The sequence below is a fragment of the Gymnogyps californianus genome, chromosome Z (genome assembly GCF_018139145.2).
Source record: "Gymnogyps californianus isolate 813 chromosome Z, ASM1813914v2, whole genome shotgun sequence".
Classification (NCBI taxonomy): Eukaryota; Metazoa; Chordata; class Aves; order Accipitriformes; family Cathartidae; genus Gymnogyps; species Gymnogyps californianus.
In genome coordinates this window covers 41,243,196-41,266,300 of record NC_059500.1, presented here as the reverse complement: position 1 = coordinate 41,266,300, position 23,105 = coordinate 41,243,196, and the positions used below count along the sequence as shown (strand labels likewise).

Below are 23,105 nucleotides of genomic sequence, written 5' to 3'. Positions count from 1 at the left end.
GAATTTAAACTGAAACAACAGCGTTTTCCAGATTCTAGGAAACTTCCAACTTGCATCCCACAGACAACTTGTTCACAAAATCACCCAAGGTTCACCCAGGGTCACAAAGACATACCATGTCCTAATGCATTTCATTTTTATGTTTCCAGATGTCCGTATGATTCTTCAGTATGTGGCTGTACACACTGCACGCAGTGTATGCAAAAATATTTTATACTGGATTTAGAAAAAAAATAGGAATACTAGCCTGAGCTTTATGAAGCCTGCAGTTGGGAAGAACTTCAGTATGACACCACTATTTAAATATGTTGCTGCTCCAAAAGTTAGCAACACAGAGCACTGGAAAGGAGCAAGGAAATTTCCAGATTTGCAGCACGTTTTAAGCTAATGACCCAAAACAAGATATGCAAAGTTAACACACAAGTATCCTATTTAGTTTAATGTAAAAATTAAAAATATCTGAATTAATAGCAGATCTATGTAACCTGAAGAGATTTGCACCAAAAGCTCGTTAAATTTATTTTTATTTCTTGACACCATTTCATTTCATTGTCTAGAATAGTAACAGAAAATAGGACAAAATATGATTCAGTAGCCAAAACAAACCTTGTTGAAATATTTGAAGATGATAGCTCTGAGCTCAGCAGCAGACAGGGAAACTAGTTTTCCTATTACATTATTCTCGCTCTGTGAAAGAATCTGAGAAGATGACCTAAGCAAGTGCTGGCGATTCTGGATACTTTCATTCTTGTAATCAATAGCAGCCTCCAGGGCTTCAATTCCTTCTTCCACCTGGAAAAGGACATGTTCTTCCTACAAAGAAACACATGAGTGAGATCTTTAAAAAAAAAGTGTAGAATTAATCTTTCTATACATTAGACATCTTTAACTTTATTCTCAAGAGTGAAACTAAACTTAAGGGCAAGACAAACTAGTAGTCGTACAGAGAATGGAATGGGAAAAATAAAAGGTAGAGTACAAATCTAGAACACTTGTCTTTTTCTGCCATAGTACCCCTTCCATGATACAGACGTCGATCAAATGGTTCATCACAAAAACATAAGTAATGTTTCCCTTTTTATCCTTCCCTCATCTTCCCCCCAGTTTGACTTCTGGTATTATTTTTTCAGTTGTGTCAGTTTTCTGTTGGATTAATGAATGAAGCAGGTCGGTAAGGAGTTTGGTGACCATAACTTGTGTAGGGAAGTGGCAGAAATGCATGGCCTGAAGCACTGCAGAAGGTTTTGAGGAGTGAGGCAAGCAGGGTTCTTTCTGGCACGTTATTGCCTCAGCCATATGCCTACACTACTTCTCAAGACCTAAAAATAATCTGTGCATTTTATATTCATTTATTATATCTTCAATGTAATTATACTGATCAACTCAAGTATGGATGATCCAGGTAATATGACTTATTTTCGCTGTAAAAATATGGACGTCTTCAGGTGAAGTTTGCTTTTTCACAAAATCTTATGAAAAAAATCAAGGGGCATCAGTATGCGAGTACATTGCCTTGTTTTACGTCCTGACATTAAAATATCTGCCTGTGATAAACTGATAAACTTCTAGTTCCCTTATTTCTGATTATACGATCCTTAGGCCAGTGGAGTTTGTCAAGGCACTAGCTGAATTAAGTCCCTCTGAACATAAACTTTGTTCACTGGTACGTAAGTAGTGCTATCAAAGCAGTATTTTAATGTTGCTATTTACAAAAGCACCCAACCTCAGTTCCTTGGTTCTAGCTTATCTAATATTTGGAGACATTTTAGGTTCTGATTGGAACACTTTATTATACAACACTACCTAAAACCTATATTTATCTCAGAGGTGCTTACTTACTTCAGTTGACAACACTTTACCATCTTTCAGTTTCTCATCCACACTATTTCTTCTTCTGAGCAGCTGATCCCTTTCCGCCTGGAGAACCTGAATTTTTTCCAAAATGTGTGTCTTATCTTCAGTGGTGCTGCCCTGAAGCTGCATACCTTTATCACAAAGTTCCTGATCCAGCATACTTAAGCGAGTAGACAATTTCATACTATCTTTGTTTAAAGCCTAAAAAAACCACAGCAACCATAGATATAAAACTGAGATACTCCTTCCAGTAAGAAAAATGTAGGTGAGATCGTCACATTCTGCAGTGAAAGACTTGCCTGCTTCTTGCAATGAGACCCCATTTATTCTGAGTAGGTGGCTATCATAAAATTTACTGTTTACTCAAAAGATGAAAGAAGAAAAAAAACGCTCAACGTGCAGTTTTCTACATACTAAAAATTAAAGGGGCTACTCATTATAAGTGACAATGATACTTCAATTTCTATTCACTTTTGCTACTGAAAAATAAATAATGCTAAATGTTTCCCTGTCATGTTCTCTAGTTTGCAAAAGCACTGAGTCATTTTTAGATATCATATTATTTAATGCTCTGCAATAACAGAACTCCACAGTTCAGATTGTTTTGTTGTTGGAATTTTGGGGAGAAAAAGTGAATAAAAATGATTATTCTGTGTTATTCACATTTGAAATGTTGATTTGCTCAAGCCACACAATAACTTCATGGCAGTGGTAGAGACACAGGTCACATGGCTTGAGCCTCTTCTGCTATCTATCTGCCTTCTGCCCCCCCAGTCTTTCAGTCAGCACTAGAACTGTGGTGAGTTTCATGTTTTTTCTTAAATCACCTGGCTAGATCTCAGTTTCTTGATTGCCAGGTGGCTTTTTTCTTGCAATAATGCTTCTTTTTTGGCTACAATGGCTTCTCTTTTCTTTAAATCTTCTTCTAGTTCTGCTAACTGTTGGTGCTGTTGGAGAATTCTTTCCATTTCTTCATCCAGCCATTTCTTTTGCTCTTCTAATTTCTAAAGTTTAAACAGAGATCCAGAGAGCATTAATCAGGACTTTTTGGGTCAGAATTTTATGATTATGTTTTTCCTTTTTTAGAATAACTAATAAAACTGTAGAAGAAATTGACGTTTCTAATGTTAACATTAATTCTGCAACAGAATCTTGACTCAGAATAATACAGAAATTGGACTGACTTAAAAAGAGGCTCAGCAATGTTACATTGCTACATCTTGTATAAACAAATTTGTATCAGATGCCTTTAATGAAATGTATTCTTTTTCTAAGAACAGTTATATAAATAGATGTCTTCTATATAATCACAGCAACTAGGTTTGGAAGGTACCACAAGAATTCAGCTAGGCCATCCTCATTGCATTATAGTTGCCCAAGACCAGCTATTTGTGGAAAAACATTAAGTGACAAGAAATTATGATGTTAAAAGAAAGAAAGACAGTAAATGAGAGCTCTGATCCTGCTAGTACAGTCCATTATAAACCTATTCTGAAGCCACAGTTTATCAGTGGATATATCCCTGGTAAGGCTAAAAAGTTGCCTTTATTTAACTTTAAAAATTTCTTTTCACCTTTAAAGACTTTGGGTAACTCATGAAACTCTCGTGTTCCAATGTCCACATCTGAAATAATGTAGGTGGCACTGCTGCATAGGGCACCTACTTTTCTAACCCTGTTAGGAACAATGAAAACCATAGACCTCTGTCATTTATGTCAGAGGAGAAAACAAAAAAACAAACCAATCATGGAACGTTTATAACAGAGTTCATCAGGATCACCCTCAAACCTACCAGACAACCAAACCTGTTGAATTCTCAGGTCTCTGAATCAGCATCTTTGACGAATCATAGAACGAAAAGACATTAGAGCCTCTCTTTTCCTTCAAAAAGAGTACAAGAGCTGCTAGACTATACTCCCAATTTTTGCTACAGCAAAAAAGAAGACAAAACTACAATGGAATACTCTTCTTCCCAACACTTTACAAAGATTACTAGGGATGAAGAAATAATTTTTTTTTTCAGGGCCCACATAGATTCGGAATAGATTAGCTACCTGTAGCTTCTGTGAAGTTCCCACTGAGTTATTTTTCTTCTTTTTAAATTCAGCAATCTCTTTATCCTTAAGTTTAAGGATCTTCTGTTGTTGCTCCATCTTTAGTTGAAGTTCCTATAAACAAACAAAAAGCCTCATTCTTCCTGCCTCAGTCAGTCTGTTTTTAAAATGCATTTAATGTCAGAGTTCACACAAGTATGCATTTGTCAAGAAAGTCATTACTTAAAACTATGGAAAGCCTGGCAGTATAGTTTATTGTCTTTGGGGAAGCAGAGGCAAAATTGGCTCATCTCATACTCTGTTGTAAAGAAACAGGAAGAATCCTACTTTAATTTGTTGCTGGTCCCGCTGAATCTCTGCTTCTAGTTGCTTCTTTTTTTCGCTCTCCTCACACAGTCTCTTCTGTAGCTGGGTCTGCTGATGCTTCATCTGAGCCACATTCTGCTCAAGTTCTGTTGCTTGTCTCTCACTTTGGTTAGATAACAAAGCCAGATTCTTAGTGTCTTGCTGCTTCTTCTGCAAGGCCTGCATGTTCATGGCAAATTTCAGCTTAATAGCAGGAAAACGTAAAACTAAAATATGACTCAACTTCATTCTTTATTTCACTGAATCCTTAGAGTCAGCAAGACTTACTAACTTCTGCCCAAACAATCACTCATTATTTCTGTGGTTTCTGAGCTATCTGGTAAAGTCGGCACAGGCAGAATTAAGCAACATGAAAAGGTAAAGATACAGTTCATGCCTGGCAATACAATGAAAGTAATAAAATCTAACACAAATCACAGCTCTGGAAAATGTGCAGAGACATAATGGTGCCAGAATGCTGGTCCCAAGCTCAAGTCAATAAGCCAACTACCTCTTTCTGTATGGGGCTTGTCTGACCCACCATTCTAGGACCAAGAGGCACAGAGCACCTAAGCTGGCCCTACACAGAATTTAAACTTAGGTATAGCAGAATGTAGAAGGTCAGTGCCAAACAAATATGACTGTATTGGCCCTGGTCTTGCAAATCATCACAGTGATTTGCTTAGAACTGGAATTTATATAGTATTCTCATAAAACATTGATTTTATTTATGGCAGCTAATAAACTTGTAATAGTCTCCTTGTGCAGGTTCTTTTATGGTACTACATACAATGGTGCATAAGCATCTCATATCACCCACTTCTTTCTTGGTTTCTTATCTACCAAGAAAATACTGTATGTATCTAACCACGTATATGTTAAATAGCATTCTGAGTACAATAGTATTAAGTTTCTCATTAGCTACTTCAATCCAACCAGCTTCCAATGTGTAAAACTGGTGAGAGTTTTACAAGCAGAGTGTTAAGGTTCAAAGGTGATAGTGAGACACAGATTTGCAAATCTTAATGGTCAGATCAGAAATACCTGCACTTTCAACTTAGCTGCATCCATCTTCTTCCGGAACTCTTTTTGTAACTTGGCTTTCTCAGGAATGTCTCTCAGCTCCTTACTCTCCAGCTCCTGAAGCCACTTTTGTGTTTCAGCCAGTTCCATTTTGGCCTGCTCAGATTCTTGCTCCAGTTCAGTTATCTTCAAAGAATATTGCCTGCTTACAGACTGAGCATCCTTACCTTAAAGACACCATATCCAAATAGTTTAAGAACAGCAGGATAATCAGTTGAAATGTAATACTTAATTCTGTAGTTGAATCATTACTTACTTCATTCTGGCTAAACCAATAATTTCTGAGACATTTTCCAACCCTAAAGGAACATACAGTTCCTCTCTAACTCTGAAACAGAGATAAAGGAAGGAGTCTTAAATCTGAATTCTTCATGAGTCACCTGATGTCACCAAATAAAGTGCCATCTGAGTGCCAAATAAAGTGAAATTCTTCTGCCTACTGTAGTTTTTGCCAAAATGGCTCTCCTGTATTTCAAAAATTTTGCTTTTTCCAGAAGAATATGCCATTTATTTATTACTCAACTTTCATCTTAATAATCAGTAAACAACTTAAGATTGTGTTTCTACTCTCTGACTTGCCCTGTTTGGGTGATCTTTCCCGAAGTACTATTTTTGGGGGCACAGAATCTTTCTCAGTGCCAAAAGACAACCTCAAGAGAAGGTATGCACAGGAGAAGGGTGTGATTGAAGGGGCTGAGCAAAGAGATCCTTACTGTCATCATAAGGCTAGTTTCTGGCAGGCATATATATATACCAGGACAGATGTGTAAGGGATGTAGGCTAACAGGGACACTGACCTTTTCCCTCATCCACTTCTGACTCCTGCTTCTCTACTGCAGTGCTGGGAATACTTACATTCCCAGCACAGTGATGTATCTTCTCTCCTATCCCAGACACCATGTGACAAATACATGTCCACGAAGAGATCAGTAGCACTGAGCATACATGAAAAATTACACTATTGGTGGATAAAAGCAATAATCAGCAAAGCACAAAAAATATTTAACTAATACATCTGTGTATCATAGCAGAGTAGGCTGTAATCAAAATTTACAGCCTTCAGTGCAATCATAGCAAGTAATTAATGAAGGTTATGAATCTTTAAGTTATTAAAAGTATTCTTGCATAAGATAATTACATAAAAACTAAGACATGCATGACTTGAGAAGTTTTGTGCCTTTTCTTTTGTTTCTGAACGTCTTAATTCTGATTTTCCCTACAGCAGCCAGTTACCTGTTCTTACTAATTCCTTAATAAGTTCCTCTTTCATTTTGATATTAAGTGCAAGTTCTCTCATTTTTTGCTTGGCCTCAGTGAGTCTCAACTCTGAATTCTTTAACTTCTGCATGTTAAAAACATGACTTTTCTGGAGGCTGTCAATCTCTTCACCTTGAAAGAAAACAAAGCAATATGGAGATAAAAAATCTGGAATACACTCTGTATCCAAAAGATAGTGCTCTGGAACATTGTATGTGTGGAGTTCTTCCATATGAAATAAAAGAATCAAAAGGAGAGAGTGGCGCAAAGAGTCTTTTCCCTGCCATGTGTCTAAACAGGAAAAGGAAGGATGGTATGCACTAGCATTTCAAGACCCTAAGTGGGAGGAAAAATATTCCTGAAACCATTTCAGTGCATCTCTGATAAGATAATAGTATCTATTTTCTTTCATTGAAGCAGTACTAAAGATTTATATCTAAACAGCTTTTTGATGTGTGAAGTGCTTTCTGACTAAAAAGTATTACTTAAACATTAAGGTCACTGACATCAGTTTCAGAAGGAGGACAAAGAAGAGAATCTCGAAAGCCTCCGTTGAACTATAACCAAAAAAATATTTGTATCAAATACACATATTTTGCTAGGAAAAATAATTACATGTGCTAAAGATATTCTTGCATATTCTGATACTGTAATAAGATTTGCTGTCATGACTTCCATTTTACCTGTGGTTGTGTCAGTCTGTAGTGCAGATTTGTTGGATAAACCAGACTTGTCTACTTGACGCTTCATGTCACTTAGATCAGGAAGAAAGCACAGAGAAGCCTGTTTTCGTGTCCATGTTCGGTTTATGGAATGCCTAAGGAAGAACGAAAAACATACTACGTTCCAAACACACAGGGATTTTTTTCTTTAAGCTTCATGCAAGGTACCTGATCTTAACAGAGGAGAATCCCAAACTCACATAAGCATTTGTACCTTCTTTCCCATCTACTCTCCACCTCCCCACCTGCCCTGATCTTCATGGTGGATTCTGGCCCCAAAACAAGGATTATGCAATCTTTATTAAATCTATGTTTATTAAACTTGTTTTGTAATATGCCCAGTTGGTCCCATAAGTTTACTGTAAATAACATCACAAATGGTCTCATATTATGGCAGGATTAGGCAGTAATACTACCTTTGCTATACATTTGTAACAAAAATTAAAGAATAACAACAAAATTACTTAAATGAAGTTTTCTTTTTGCTGCCTGTATTTTCTTCCTCTTCATCGCTCTGATCAGAGAGGTGGCAGTGAAGGACTTTATCCTGATCTTCTATGTTACTCAGTATCATCTGGCTGCGAGCACGGAATTCTGCCATTACCCGGGCCAGGGAGAAGGCAGGGGGGCTGGTATACACCTGTCAAAAAGCACACAAAAAAAGTGATGGGTAAAACCACTTGCAACAATTTAGCAATTCTTTACTGATATCTAAAAAATATTTCAATTTAAAAGTCTGTCATCACCTGAGTAAAATTACAGAGGTTTTCTATAATAACTCTGAATACCTTCATAACAGAAGGTTTCGCAAGACCTTAGGGCACTTGTTCGAAATGTGAAAGAAGGCACTGTTAGCAACTCATTATCCAACATATTCAATGTATCGGTAAGAATAATCATTCATTTTTGATAATGCTTCATATTTGAACCCTCAAAAACCCCAGGAAAACACCAGAAAAGACTACAGCTTTAGCACTTGTAAGTGATAATTTTAAGCCTGAACATTTTGGACAATTGTGGCATAGTATATGTTGCAAGACATTAAAAAGTAATTTTTCAGTCTTCAATGGGAAGCTAAACAGCATCTGAGAAAGCCACCATAATTTGTCATGTCAAGTCTAATTATTGAACTATAATCATTACGAAGTAAAGGAAAAAAAATGTACATTTGGGTAGACCTTACCTTTCGGGTCTCTGTCCCTGAAGGTGGGTGAAGGGAGTGTAGCAGACTCTTTGTGAGTGGGACACTGTATGGCCTCCTTGCAGATGCCACAACAGCTGGTCCATCTCCACAAGCACTTGACAAGTCCAAAGTTTTCACATCTGTAAACTTCTCTAATTTTTCTTTTAGCTGATCAATAAGCATTTGCTGTTCCACCATTTTCTCATTCTCATGGGGGAAAAAAACAAAGCAAAACTTTTGCTGATCATGAGCTCTGAACATATTCACTATTTCTAAATTCCTTACAAAGGTCATGAATCTTGTAAATCACTCACTGACCCTAAATTCTTCTGCAGTGCACAGGCAAATTCTGCAACAAACTGAAAATTCTATGACATATCATCAATCTAACACCCCCCCACACTCCAATAAATTTGCTTCTCCTACAGCAGTCTCTGTACTTTGTTCAAAACTACTTATCTTACCTAAACTGATTCATCCATAAGGCCAAGATTATATCCATTTTCAACTCCCTCTATTCCTGTCAATTCTTTTCTAAGTACCTTTAAAATCTGGCCTAGTAACAAGAGGAAAGTTGAAGAATAGCTAGTGATAGTCAACCGAAAGTATTCAGTGAAAGATATTCTGCATTCTCCTACTTTGAATAATACATTTTTATTCATTCTTTATATCTTATTTTCTTAGACTGTAAGTTTATTACAAACACATATAGGCAATGCTTTGCAAATTGACATTTTGTTGGAATACAATACATAATATTCCTGTGTCATAGGAAATAGAATATATATATGACTACCATATTTGTTATGATTTTGGAAGTAGTAAAGGCCAACTGATCCACCTTGAAGCTATTATTTAATTCTTTTAAGACTCTTTGTCCCTGATACGCTTGTACCCCACAGTGCAACACCTGTTACATAAATACATATGTGTATAAACATTTAATATCTATCTAGTACATGCTACTTTTAAAGTTCTTATTCTACCATGTATCACTAAATTACATATTCCTGTGAATACAACCTAAAATATTTGACAGAAGTGTTTGCTTTTCATTATTCTACCTATTTTATATGTTTTTAAATAAAAGTGGCACTTTAGTGGATTAAGTACCAAAATGGTACCTGAGAGCTCTCAAGCTTCTCTCCTGTCTCTGATACCGAAACAATCATGGTCTTTTACCTACACTGTGACTGCTTCTGTTCATTACCTCTACCTTGTATCCTCCAGAATTTATATAAGCGTTATCTCAGTGTAATAAATTGACACTATGCTGTACAGGTTTAAAAAAAAAAAAAAAAATCAATCTAGCCAGAGGTGACAGAAAAGAAAGAAAGTGACAGAGGGAAGAAAAAGATGATGACTAGTATACTTACCTTTCATTCATTGACTCTCCCCAAGCCATCAGCAAAGAAGAGGAAAAAGGAGAAAAAGTAGAATAAGGAGAAGAGTACTAGCTAGCCATGCTTATGCTTTTCTCTTTTAAAAAGTCAGATAATAATTTATCTGTCATCCACGTGACAGGCAACACCAGGAGAATATTAACTATCCTATTTACTGTCTCCTGGATCTTGAAATGTTATACACTTACTACCCATCATAATTTCATTAGCAAGCACAAGATCTAGAGAAGGAAGGAGGCAAGCAGTGTTTCCATTATGTCGCTCAGTTTTCTCTAATAGTAAATGCTCATAAAATCAGGATGAAATTCTGTCTTATAAAGTCAAAAGGGAACAATACTCTAATTCTTAATAAAGCTATAACAAAATATGTTTCTATACAACCTTTCAATTAAAGCATTCTATAGGATCTTTATAGTCTTTTTTAGAATCTTTAAAGGCCTTTCAAATCCTAATTCATTAATTGTCCTGAAACTACTTAGCAGTAATACACATCTGGGGAGAGGGGTGTGTATTATGCTTTAGGAAGCATGGAGAGGGTGAATGATTCACCTCATGTTATAGAAGAAGGCTGTGGCACAGCTAGGCTGATATACAAACTTCAGGAATCACAGTATTGTGCTTCATCCACTAGATGAACTCAACTCATTAAGTGATACAGCTCTAATTCAAACAAAATGCCCATAAGATTGACAGGTAGTTATGTCCAAAAAAATCCTGAGACCTGTCTTGAAATAATGAATGCATTCATACAGTGGAAGGATGGTTCAATACAGATACACGTAATGTGGACCAGAGGAAAAATACCTGTAATCTATGTGTTTCTTGAGCCTCCTTTAAAGATTCCAGTTGTTCTTCATTTTCCTGTAGTAATGTCTTTATCTGATTCTGCAGTATCTGCAGTTCATGATCCTTCTGGCTAAATACTTCTTCATCCATAACTAAAGCCTGCTAGATAATAAAAGAAAAGTTCAGCTGGGGCAGAGGGGACATTATTATTCTTACAGTTGGAAGATGAAAAAAAAACCCCAAAACCTCATTTGTTGTTAAAAGATGTGAAGACGTCAAAACTGCAAAGTTTTGAGGTATGTATGGCAAATTGTCTAAGTGGTTATCTGTGGTTTCTACGTTATTTCTTCACTTCTGTTTCATCTATTGATTTTCTTCTGACAAGTTTCTTTCTTCCAAAGGGCACAATGTAGCCATAACCAAAGCTACTTTATTGAAGTAGATATCTAAATCCAATTATTCTCTTTAGAGTGCTGTGAGATGGAGCCACAAGATGTCAGCATCAACCGTAAGATTAATACACTTCTCAAATGAAAAAATAAGGACAGCTGTCCTCATTCTCCAACTCAGTAACAGCCTAAAGATTAAAGAAACCATAAAAATGCTTCAGATGTTCTTGTGGATACATAATCCAGTGCTGATTGAAGGAGACTTTCAAATGTTGTTACTCTTCCGGAAAGCCTGTAGAAGCCAAATACGAAGTATGGAAACATCATGTCTTACTGTTCTAAAACTAGATATTTCTGTACAACTAGCTTACCTACATCTTTGTTCCAAGAAAAGACAACTCTTAATAGCTTTTAAGAATATGCTCAAGAACCTGATATCTCTTTATAGAATAGAACTTTTTCCAAAGTCTATGTACCAATGCAAATGTTTCTACTAAGCATAGCTTACAGTGTACCCTGTCCCCCACTGGTGCTATACCATTATGCAGAGCTCAGCCAACTACGGGAAAAAAGAAGCTTGCACAGATGTTAGCGTGGTGACAGAGTGGGGCAGGATGAAGTGATAGAAAACTAAGTGGCATATTGTCCGTATTGTATTAAACATACAGAACTAAAATCAGAATATATTTGCTCAGTTGTATTGGGTGTAGGTGTCAAGTTTGGTGGGGGTGATTTCAGGGGTGGTGTCTGTGAGACGAGACCAGGGTTTCCCCATACTGGACACAGCCAGTTCCAGGTGACTCCAGTGGACCCACCACAGGGAAGAGCTGAGCCCCTCAGCCAAGACGGTGGCGCCTCTGTGATAATATATTTAAGAAAGGGCACAAAATGCCAGACAGGCAGAAGAGGAGGGAACCAAAAGAGTGAGAAAGAGCAGTGGGAACAGCAGGAGGAGGAGAAGGAGGAGGTACTCCATGGTGGAGCAGCAGATACCCACACTGCAGCCTAGGGAGGACCTGCGCTGGAGCAGATGGACATTCCTGACAGACCTGCTGCCCATGCAGAGCCCATGCCGAATAAGAGGAAAGGTGCAAGGAGGAAAGAGCAGCAGAGAGACACCACTATGTACTGACCATAAACCACCCCTCTATGTCCCTGCACCACTTGGCAGTGAGGGAGAGGAGCATGGAGTGAAGGAGTGAAGATAAGCCTGGAAAAGGGGGGGAGGAAAGGTGTTGGTTTAGTGTTTGTCTTACTGTTCCCCACTACCTAACTGAGTAGCTAATTTTTTTTTTTAATTGGCAATAAGTTAAATAATTTTTCCCCAATTTGAGACTGTTTTTTAATTGGTCAGCAACATCCCTGCCTTTACGTCAACCCACAGGCCTTCTCATTCCTGTTCTTCCTATTTTCTCTCCCCACGTCCTGCTGATGGAGGGGTGAATGAGTGGCTGGGTGGGAGTTTGCTGTTAGCTATGGCTAACCGACTACACCAGTATTTTTATTTTGTGTAAGACAGCATTATCCAGGCAATCATAGCTGTTAGCAAAGAATTATGTATGTACACACAAGAATAGGTCCCCTATTAGCTATTAAATCTGTCCATATGCAAGCCCTGCTCTAGAGTCTGTAGTGTCTTGTTTATTTTCGCCTGTCCCTAACCATCTCCTCCTGGCTGTGGATGGCATACTCACCTGGGGAAATTTAGGTTTAAACTGAGTTCTTATATTGTTTTGAATCTGGGAAACAGACATTTAAAATAAGCTACAGAAGAAAATCAAGAAGTAAGAAAAAAGCTGTGATTTAGATTGATTGAGAACAAAGAAAAGACAGAATTTGTATATGCAATTGCCTGATAACAATCTACAAGCTTATCACAGTTTGGTGTAAGAAGTGAAAATGGGCTGATGTTATAAAATTCTAACTTGTTGGAGCACTGTCTCCTTCTAGTACAAGACACACTCAGATTAGTTTTTCTGAGTTGTTCACCTTACATCAGAACTTCACTCAGTTTCAAACTAGTGTACAGGTATTTTAAGTTACAAAATTAATTTTCATTTGAGGCTTTGTTTATTGTACACTAGTCTGCATTATTTTGGATGTTTTGTTATTCGTATTCAACATTTTAACTCAGTACATCCAAAATATGCACTTCCTAAACGTATATGGAGATGTTCCCAAAAATAATTATTTATGTGATCATGTGTCAATTCTGTGAGGAGACATTATCATGCTTGAGAAGGCTAAGAGCTCTTCTCCCCATAGGTCATTGTCTATCACTATTATCTGCTGTCTGAGAAAGAGCTAATCAGAGCTACCGGCATGACAGAACCCTCATGGGATATCTGCATGCTAAGAATCTTGTATCTTGTTTTGAAATTCTCACCTCAGCTAGAAAACTGTAAAGAAGTATGATGCCACCAAAAAGCAGAAAGTTGATATACAACACAAAAGCAAGTGTTAGAAAAGTGATGAGACAGAGAAATCTGTAAATAGTTTAGAAAATCAGTTAGCTAGAGGCATGATAATTAAAAGGAAATGCAGGAGTTCTTGGTGAGAACATTGCTGAAGAAATACAGGTTAGGAAATTACTTAATGATAATAGATGAGATACTTGCAACTTCATAGTATTAGATAGACTAGTATACTACATACATAGTATTAGATAATATTAGATATAAGTTGCAAAACTTAGCCCATGGGTTATCTGTAAGTACACTGATATCTGTGAAAATATCTGCATTGTAGTTGTATCTGTAATGCTTCTGACAGACTGATTTATTTGCAGGATACAAAACAACATCTGAGTTTACAGGACAACTGAAAGTAGTTATTGTGAGTTAACGCCCAGTAGTAGGCAGCTAAGCACACACAGCCACTTGCTCACTTCCCCCCACTCCAACCCCAGTGGGACTGGGGAAGAGCAAAGGAAGAGTGTCGTGGTTTAACCTGAGCCGGCAACTGAGCACCACACAGCCACTCGCTCACTTCCCCCCGGTGTGATGGGGGAGAGAATCAGAAGAGTAAAAGTGAGAAAACTCATGGGTTGAGATAAAGACAGTTTAATAAGTAAAGCAAAAGACGCGCACGCAAGCAAAGCGAAACAAGGAATTCATTCACCACTTCCCATCGGCAGGCAGGTGTTCAGCCATCTCCAGGAAAGCAGGGCTCCATCACACGTAACTGTTACTTGGGAAGACAAATGCCATCACTCCAAACGTCCCCCCCTTCCTTCTTCCCTCAGCTTTATGCTGAGCATGACGTCATATGGTCTGGAATATCCCTTTGGTCAATTGGGGTCAGCTGTCCCAGCTGTGTCCCAATTTCTTGTGCACCCCCAGCCGACTCGCTGGTGGGGTGGTGTGAGAAGCAGAAAAGGCCTTGACTCTGTAAGCACTGCTCAGCAATAACGAAAACACCCCTGTATTATCAACACTGTTTTCAGCACAAATCCAAAACATAGCCCCATACTAGCTACTATGAAGAAAATTAACTCTACCCCAGCCAAAACCAGCACAAAGAGTAAAGGCAAGAAAACTTGTGGGTTGAGATAGAAATTGTTCAGTAAGTGAAGTGGAAGAAGAGAGAAAGAAAACAAGACAAGTAATGCAAAGGCAATTAATGCAAAACCAATCACTCACCGCCTCAGGATGCAAAACCAATCACTCACAGGAAGACTGATGCCCAGCCAGCTCCTGGGCAAAAGACAGCTAATGTACCTAAGCCCTCCTCCTCTCCCTTTTTATTGCTGAGCATGTCATACGGCATGAAAAATCTCTTTGGTTTGTTCGGGTCATCTGCCTGGTTGTGCCCCGCCCCACCCCTGGGTGCACCCCCTAATCTATTCACCGGGGGTGGCAGAGGGAGAAAAAGAGACAGCCTTGACACTGTGCAAACACTGTGAACCTAAACATTGGTGTGTTATCAGCATTGTATTGGTCACAAATCTAAAACACAGCACCCTATGAGCTGCTATGAAGAAAATTATCTCCATCCCAGCCAGACCCAGTACAATCTCCACTCCATATTCCATAGTACTTATGTCATGCTCAATTCCCACACTATCCAATACAACCTCATTAACCATTCCTCCCTTCTCGTCCTTTAATTTATACAGAGATATCATTCCCTTAGTCTATGGGCCATCCCTGTAAAATACTCATAAAATGTTCCTCAAATGTCCACTGAATTCCTTTACTCCATGACTTGGGTTCTGTCTGTTATGGTGCTCACTCAGGACAGGAGAGGCATGTTGTGTTGAGTTACTGGACATCAAAACCAGCTCAGGCTGGGTCACTGCTGCACTTGGCTGGCTTTTTGCGAGGCTTGCTCTCTGTTGGTTTAGGTGATTCCTGCTGTAGTACTTTCTAAAATATACAACTCAGATCATGGGTTATTTTCCCCCAAGGTTAAATCTCTTGAGGTACATGTCAGATTTCCCCATCCTCCTGCATTAGCCACCAAGTGTATCTGGGTCCTTGAGCAAAAGCAGCCCCACAAACAGCTTTGCCTTTTCCCAAGGGAGGAACAACCCATGCTGTCTTTCCCAGCTAGTTCTCTACACGCACTACAGGGACCTTATCTCCTCCTACAATACATACGGTTTTTGTTTGGGCAGGTCCAGGTGGCTTAGCTAATCCTCCGGTATTAATTAGCCAAGTAGCTTCTGCTAAATTTGCATCCCACTGCTGACACGTCCCAGTGCCCATTGCTTTCAGTACAGTCTTTAAAAGTCCATTGTATCGTTCAATCTTTCCGGAGGCTGGTGCGTGATAGGGAATGTGATACACCCAATCAATGCCATATTTCTTGGTCAAGTACTTATGAGATTGTTTCAGAAATGAGTCCCATTGTCTGACTCAATGCTTCCTGGGGTGCCATGTCACCACATAACTTGCTTTTCGAGGCCCAGGACAGTGTTTCAGGCAGTGGTATGCGTACCATATGGTGTTTCAGGTGGTGGTATGGGTACCGTACTGTCCACTTTTCTTGTTCCGCAATATCTAGGGCCAGCTGGATGGCTTTTACTTCTGCACATTGACTCGATTCACCTTTCCCTTCAGCAATTTCTGCAACTTGTCATGGGGGACTTCACACAGCAGTTTTCCACCTCCAATGGTTTCCCACAATATGACACGACCATCAGGAAACAGAGCATATTGTTTCTCATTTTCTGGTAATTTATTATACAGTGGGGCCTGTTCGGCTTGAGTCACTTCCCTGGGCTGTGCTCTGAAGTCTCTGCTTTCTGGCCAGCCCATGATCTCTTCCAGGATTCCAGGGCAGTTGGAACTCCCCATCCAGGCCCACGGTGTGATTAGCACTACCCACTTACTCCATGTAGCATTAGTTGCATGATGAATAGAGGGGATGTTTCCTCTGAACATCCAATGTAGTACAGACAATTGTGGTGCCAAGGGAAGCTGAGCTTCAGTATGAACTATTTCTGAAGCGTCTTGGACCCCTTCATATGCTGCTAGTATCTCCTTTTCAGTTGGGGTGTAATGGGCCTCGGATCCTCTATACCCACAGCTCCAAAACCCTTGAAGTCGACCCTGGATCTCTCCAGGTGCTTTCTGCCAGAGGCTGCAGCTGAGGCCATGCTCCCTGGCAGCAGCGTAAAGCGCATTTCTCACACTTGGTCCTGTCTGGACTGGCCCAAGGGCTAACACACGAACAATTTCCTGACTGATCTGTTCAAATGCTTGTTGCTGCTGGGGGACCCAGTTGAAATAGTTCTTCTTTCAGGTCACTCGATAGAGAGGACTTACAAGTTGACTATAACCTGCAATATGCATTCTCCAGAATCCCACAATGCCTAGGAATGCCTGGGTTTCCTTTTTGTTAACTAGTGGGGACATGGCTGTTATCTTGTTGATCACATCTGCTAGGGTGTGATGACACCCATCTTGCCATTTTATTGCCAAAAACTAGATTTCTCGTAAAGGTCCTTTGACCTCGTTTTGTTTTATGGCAAAACCAGCTTTCAGAAGAATCTGGATTTTCTTTTCCCTTTCTCAAACACTTCCTCAGCTGTGTTGCCCCACACAGTGATGTCATCAATGCATTGCAAGCTTTCTGGGGCTTTGCCCTGTTGAGAGAGTCAACGGCAAGGATATATGGGGCCTCTGGACTGGTGACAATAGGATGTTTCAGCCACTTGTTTCCTGTTAGGCTCACCTCAGCTTCTAACACAGACAACAATTGGGATCTCCCTGTCACTCCAGAAACCCAGATGTGTTCTGCCTCCTTGTATCCTGATGGCATTAGGGTACACTGTGCACCTGTGTCCACCAAAACCAAAGTATATCCAATCGTCCCTTTCCTCCGCTTGGCCAGAGGGAGGGCCTCCCTATTCCCAATTAGAGCATTCACTACCTGACTCCTGTAATTGCAAACCAGAAGTCTTTACACCATGAAAGGAGCCCATGTCTGTCTCTGTTGCCCAAGCTATGCTACAAGGACTATTCACAGGTGTGATCCTACTACAGACCAGCATGGTCCTTCCATGGTAGAAGGCGTGGTGTTCAAACAATGGACTTAAGTCCATTGGATCAGTATCAGAAAGAGGAGAGGGGTCCTCAGCCCATCTACTGCATCTCGGGAATTGCTCGACAGCAACCGGAGTGGTAATCTTCCTGGAAGGACCCTTTTTAACCACTGCTTTTTCCCACAATTCATGTACACAGACTTCTAGGACCAAGGTAGGTGCATCGTCCCACTTCCTCATATCCTCCCCACAGTCACGCAGATAGAACCACAGGGTGGCACGAGGCATGTGTCCATGGTTTTATTTCCTTTGAGCAGAGAAAGGCCACATCGTGGTAGCTGAGATGCTGGCCTGCAGGGGCAAGGAGGGAGAGAGATAATTCACATTCTCTTCGAGTTGCCGGACCTTGTGGAACTGTCTTTCCACAGCTGAGATGCAGGCCCACAGCAGGGAGGGGAAACAGAGATTCTCTTTGAATTCCTGGAGCTGGCAGACCAGTCTATACAAAGTTGGTGCCTCAATGTCAGCCCAATCCATCACTGCTAGGTTGCTGGAGCATGACGTCGGTGCACTCTGTACAGACTTCTGCCATACAGATCATGTGCACTGTATATCATTCGGATCTTTGGGGGCATGACTATTGTCCGTGTCACTGTAGACCACCTCCACCACCACTAATTCCCTCAGACACTAGATACCTTCCTCTGTGGTAGTCCACTTGCCTCACTGGGTTACAATATCTTCCTTAAGAGGGTACCTTGTCTTCATGCTTGATAAGAGGCACCTCTGGAGGCTGTAGGTAGCTGCCCCTCTTCTGATCCCTCTGTCAATCCCACAGTCCCTAGCAATGGACCCCAGCTGCTGTGCTTCCCCACCGTCTAGTTCCAGACTGTTAGCCCCACTATCCCAGCACTGGAGCAACCAGTAGCAATTCACTCATCTTGCTGACAGATGAAATCTTTCCGCCTATCTTGCAGCTTGGTCATGGATAGGGACCGGGTAGTTTCTGCCTCTTACAATTTCTATCTCTTTCCTCCCCTGTCCTGCTGCAGAATAGGCTGCCTCTTCTGATTCTTCCTCTCTCCTCCTCTCAGGAGGACCTGCTGCTTCTCTTACTGAGTTGACCTCTGCTTCCACTGTTTCTTCTTCACTACAGGAGCAACTATTACAGTTGAGGGTTCGGTCTCTGGTTTAGTGTCCGTTTGTGTGGCCTCAGAGCAAGAGACCTTCTCAGTGCCCGTTTGTGGGCTCTTAGATCGGGACACCCTCTTGCATCTCTGAGGGCACTGGACAGTGGCTTGATAGGCATGGGCCAGGTCCCAACACAACTTCAGAAGTCACTGTGTTTCACCTCCCCTCTTTCAAAAGGTGTATTAGTTTGATGGGTTTACAAGCCTGTTCAGGCATGAAATCCCAAGCTATCCGAGGCAATAATGACCCTACGCACCTGCCTAACTCCTCCCATACACCCTGCCATCCCAGGGATCAATCGCCTTAGAGCATGTTCCTGTGTGACATCCGCAATCAGTTGTTTAACCCTATGAAGAATAATCAAAATCAGGATCACAACACACACCAGTATGAACAGTCTGATTACACGAGGATATTGAAGGAACTGAGAAGTCATTACATCAAGGCTATAAAAACCTATCCTGGAGGAGAGGAAGGGATAGGTGCCATTCTTTCCTCTCTCCACAAAATGTCTCCCGGAGGAGAAGAGGGGAAATGCATAGTTGCTGGTTTTGTCCCTGAGGTGGTTCTTGGAGTACTGGGACACCAACAATGTAAGACAAAATACCAGATTAGGCTGAAGGCCAGTGGTTTTATCATAGCTCTCCCAAGCAAAGGAAAACAAAGTGATAACACACTAAACAGCAAAATCTGAAAGCAGTCATTAATGATTCTTGGAGTCTGTTGTACAGCTAGAAAGGAATCAAGCATCAGCATATTTGAGGAAACATGTAAGGCAGCACCCGAAGTAAATATGCCAGCATCATGATCTGCAACAGCCACTCAAATAACAACTTAACTAAACAGGTATAACAGCTAGAAGTTTAATCTAGCACACTCTAATCAAATCTGTTATTATCTTGAAGGCCTTGAACTGCATGTTGGGTGCCAAAAAGGACTGTTGTGGGTTAACCCCAGTAGGCAGCTAAGCACACACAGCTGCTTACTCACTTCCCCGCCCCCAACCCCAGCGGGATGGGAGAAGACCAAAGGAAGAGTAAAAGCAAGAAAACTTGTAGGTCGAGATAGAAATTGTTCAGTAAGTAAAGGTGAAGTGGAAGAAGAGAGATAGAAAATAACACAAAACAAATGATGAAAAGGCAATCACTCACCACCTCCCAAGGCTGTCTGATGCCCAGCCAGTTCCCAGGCAAAATACAGCTAACCTTCCTAAACCTCCTACTCTCCCTTTTAATTGCTGAGCAAGATGTTATATGGCATGAAATATCTCTTTGGTTAGTTCAGGTCATCTGCTTGGTTGTGTGTGTTTGTGTGTCCCCAACCTTTTGTGCACCCCCCAATCTATTCATTGGGGGACAGAGGCAGAAACAGAGAAGGCCTGATGCTGTGCAAACACTGCTCAGGAAGACCTAAAACATTAGTGTGTTACCAGCATTGTATTGGTCACAAATCTAAAACAGCACCCTATGAGCTGCTATGAAGAAAATTAACTGCATCCCAGCCAGACCTAGCACACTAGCATAGCTGAAAACAAAAAATCTAACAGATAAAACAGCTCAGCCTCACAGAATCACCTTGAAACTGACTAGCCAAAACACAACATTACTTTACTTATCTCTATCATGATTAAGACAATTGTCTATTCAATCACCCATTAAAATAAAGCTATGTCCCAGGGACTAGACAAACAAAGTTATACACGATTGTGAATTAAATTGTCAAATTAAATACAAGTAAGTGTAACAGTTTTCCATCTTTCGAAATTGAATTCAAGTTTTAGCAGACTGCTCTTTCACATAGTTATTTAAATAATCAACTTATAATTAAATACCTGGCATTTCTTTAGTTCCCTCTTTAGCTGAAGAATTGTGATGTGATGTGGCTCTTGGCTGGTCCCCATCCCTGTGTCACTTTCCTGCATGGTGAGAGCTTCCTTCCTTACTTCCTGTACCATAGTGATCCAGCTCTGCAACCTGTCCCGCTGACTTCTTCTTAAGCTAACATCATCATTCAAATCAACCAGAAATGGGAAGGCTTCATCTACACAATTTCTATAACTGACACATTGAACCTGAAGCCGGGTGAGCTGCTCCTCAAGTGAACTGATACGAGTTCTTTCTTGATTTAAGTTGTGTGAACACTGATTACTGACTTGCTGGTTCTGCAAAGCTTCTCGAAGCAATCTGATTTCAAGTTCCATTTCATCAATCCGGTCTTGATCAGGGTTGTAATTTACAACTGGTTTATTTCTAATGTTTTTGGCTCTGTTGGCATATTTGAGGGAATTTAAAGATTCATCAAAGTCTGATGAGGATGGACTTATACACGTTATCATGACAGTCTTGGCATTTCCTCCAAGGGAGTCTTTCAGAATACGAGTGATTTTAGCATCCCTATATGGAATATGTACACTTTTCCTTTTTGGGTCTCCAAGGGCACTGATGACATTTCCCAAGGCCAACAGACCACTATTGATCTGAATTGATTCTTTGAAGCGTTCACCAGTATTTCCAGTCTTTGTCACCCTCTCTGAGCCTGCCAAATCGACAAAATGAAACTTCGAAGCAATCATCTGGACTGATTTCCAAGATGAATCCTGTGCAGCATCAGTATTTTTTTGAGACTCTGCAGACTGTTTCTGACAAATACTGATGGTAAAAATGGCGTGAGATCGACTAGAGTGCTCATTCATTTGTGTTGTGCCTGTGTGACGAGCTGCATTGCCACTTTCCAACAGGCTTATCACTTCATCTGCACATTCTACTTGGAATTCCTTAGCACCGACAATCACTTCAAACACCAAACCAAAGAAAGTAAGAATAATTCAATTAATTCTAAACTCTTCAGCAAATGTTTGCAGCAATTAGGAATAATCAAACTATAAACACATATTAGAAAACATACAAGCCTGCATTATTATGAGGTCATAGCATATAGCTATAGAAAAATAAAACATCAATATGTGAAAAGCATGAGGTACAACACATTTGAAACCTGCAGATATTTAATATATAGGTGTATTGTGTCATAGCATTTGAAACGATATCTTAAATGAAATACATAGCTTTACTCATTTACACATTGCCATATGCAATTTGCAATCTAGTGCTATCTAGAAAAAATATGAGCAAAGTTAGCTCAAAGGATATTTTGCCAGTTTTAAAAAAAAAAAAAAAGACTAAAAATAAAAAAGTTTGCAGTAGAAATGATTCCTAGCCTATGGTAAGAACAGAATTTCTATTCTATATAGCTCAGGCCGTTGGGCCTTTTGGACAGGTATCTATTAGTAATCTAATAATGTGAAAGTGTACTTCTACCAAGTACTCCTACCAAGCATATTTTTTGTCCTTTGTTTTAATGAAGGATGGAAAATGTCCTAGCAGAATCTACTGAAGCTGACTCGAACTGTACTGAAGAAGAGAAAGAGTTCAAAATATATTATGGGATCCTTATGAAGCAATGATATTGTCTGCAAGATTTGTGCTAAATTCCAGCTACAGACAAGAAAACCATGCCAGCTCAATACAACAGTATATCAGTATCAGAGGATACACAATTAGAATATAAAGAAAAAAGAAAAAAAAAAAACAGATTATACAGTTTCAGAATAAAATATCTCTGCTGGGGATTCTTCTAGCATTTTCATGGAGTGGACAGGAGAACTATGGGATAAGTGTTAATTTCAAAGCCTCCAAAAAATCTCAGATGCTACTCTTAATGAAATGTTCTCTTCCACTCATTTCCTAGTGAAAGGGGGGCAGATATTTACAGCATAAGTGGCTTAACAATTATAATTTTGAAGGGAGAAGCAAAGGTTTAACCTTAAAATACTTATTCAAGAGAATAATCATACACTATTGTGTTTCTAGACAGAATGTGGAAGCAATAACTGTATTTCTACTTTATCATTTGTTGCCATTTCTGATGGAACATCTATATCGTTCACAGGCATCTAAACCCAAAACTGCTTCAAATCAGCTAAACTGAGTTTATATTCTGAAAATTTAACTTTTTTCTAGTATTAGTAGTGAATAAGCTCTTTCAAGAAAAGGCAAGTATAACTTGGGCACACAACTGAAACCCGATACACCAAATTTTAGAGCTGAAATCCTACCTGTATTTCCCTTTTCATCTTCTCGGATATGTAATTCTTTCACAGAGGTCTCCAACTCTAATAAATCTCGAAGTTCTTCCTTGTAAACCTCTATATAAGATACTTTCACATGGAAGTTAATGTTACGGTTTTCAGAAATATGCTGAAATAATTCCTGAATAGCCCGTGGGATTATGCCCTTTTCATCTTCTGCAACTGATGCTAAAATATAAGCAAAGATGTCACAGAAGCTTG

At 39.7% G+C, this 23,105-nt stretch overlaps 1 protein-coding gene across 1 annotated transcript in view; it reads right to left on the bottom strand.

The window, feature by feature from the left end:
• Positions 1-23,105, bottom strand: part of KIF27 (kinesin family member 27) — a 29,242-nt gene that overhangs the window by 3,784 nt on the left and 2,353 nt on the right. Inside the window, exons 2-15 of the mRNA XM_050912948.1 lie at positions 22,872-23,072; positions 20,589-21,547; positions 10,706-10,849; positions 8,499-8,705; positions 7,780-7,955; positions 7,306-7,410; positions 7,096-7,103; positions 6,570-6,719; positions 5,298-5,503; positions 4,236-4,433; positions 3,909-4,022; positions 2,682-2,858; positions 1,840-2,055; positions 607-813 (exon numbers count right to left, since the gene is read on the bottom strand). Of these exons, the coding sequence (XP_050768905.1) occupies positions 607-813; positions 1,840-2,055; positions 2,682-2,858; positions 3,909-4,022; positions 4,236-4,433; positions 5,298-5,503; positions 6,570-6,719; positions 7,096-7,103; positions 7,306-7,410; positions 7,780-7,955; positions 8,499-8,705; positions 10,706-10,849; positions 20,589-21,547; positions 22,872-23,072 (3,068 nt within the window). The remainder of the gene's footprint in view (positions 1-606; positions 814-1,839; positions 2,056-2,681; positions 2,859-3,908; positions 4,023-4,235; positions 4,434-5,297; positions 5,504-6,569; positions 6,720-7,095; positions 7,104-7,305; positions 7,411-7,779; positions 7,956-8,498; positions 8,706-10,705; positions 10,850-20,588; positions 21,548-22,871; positions 23,073-23,105) is intronic.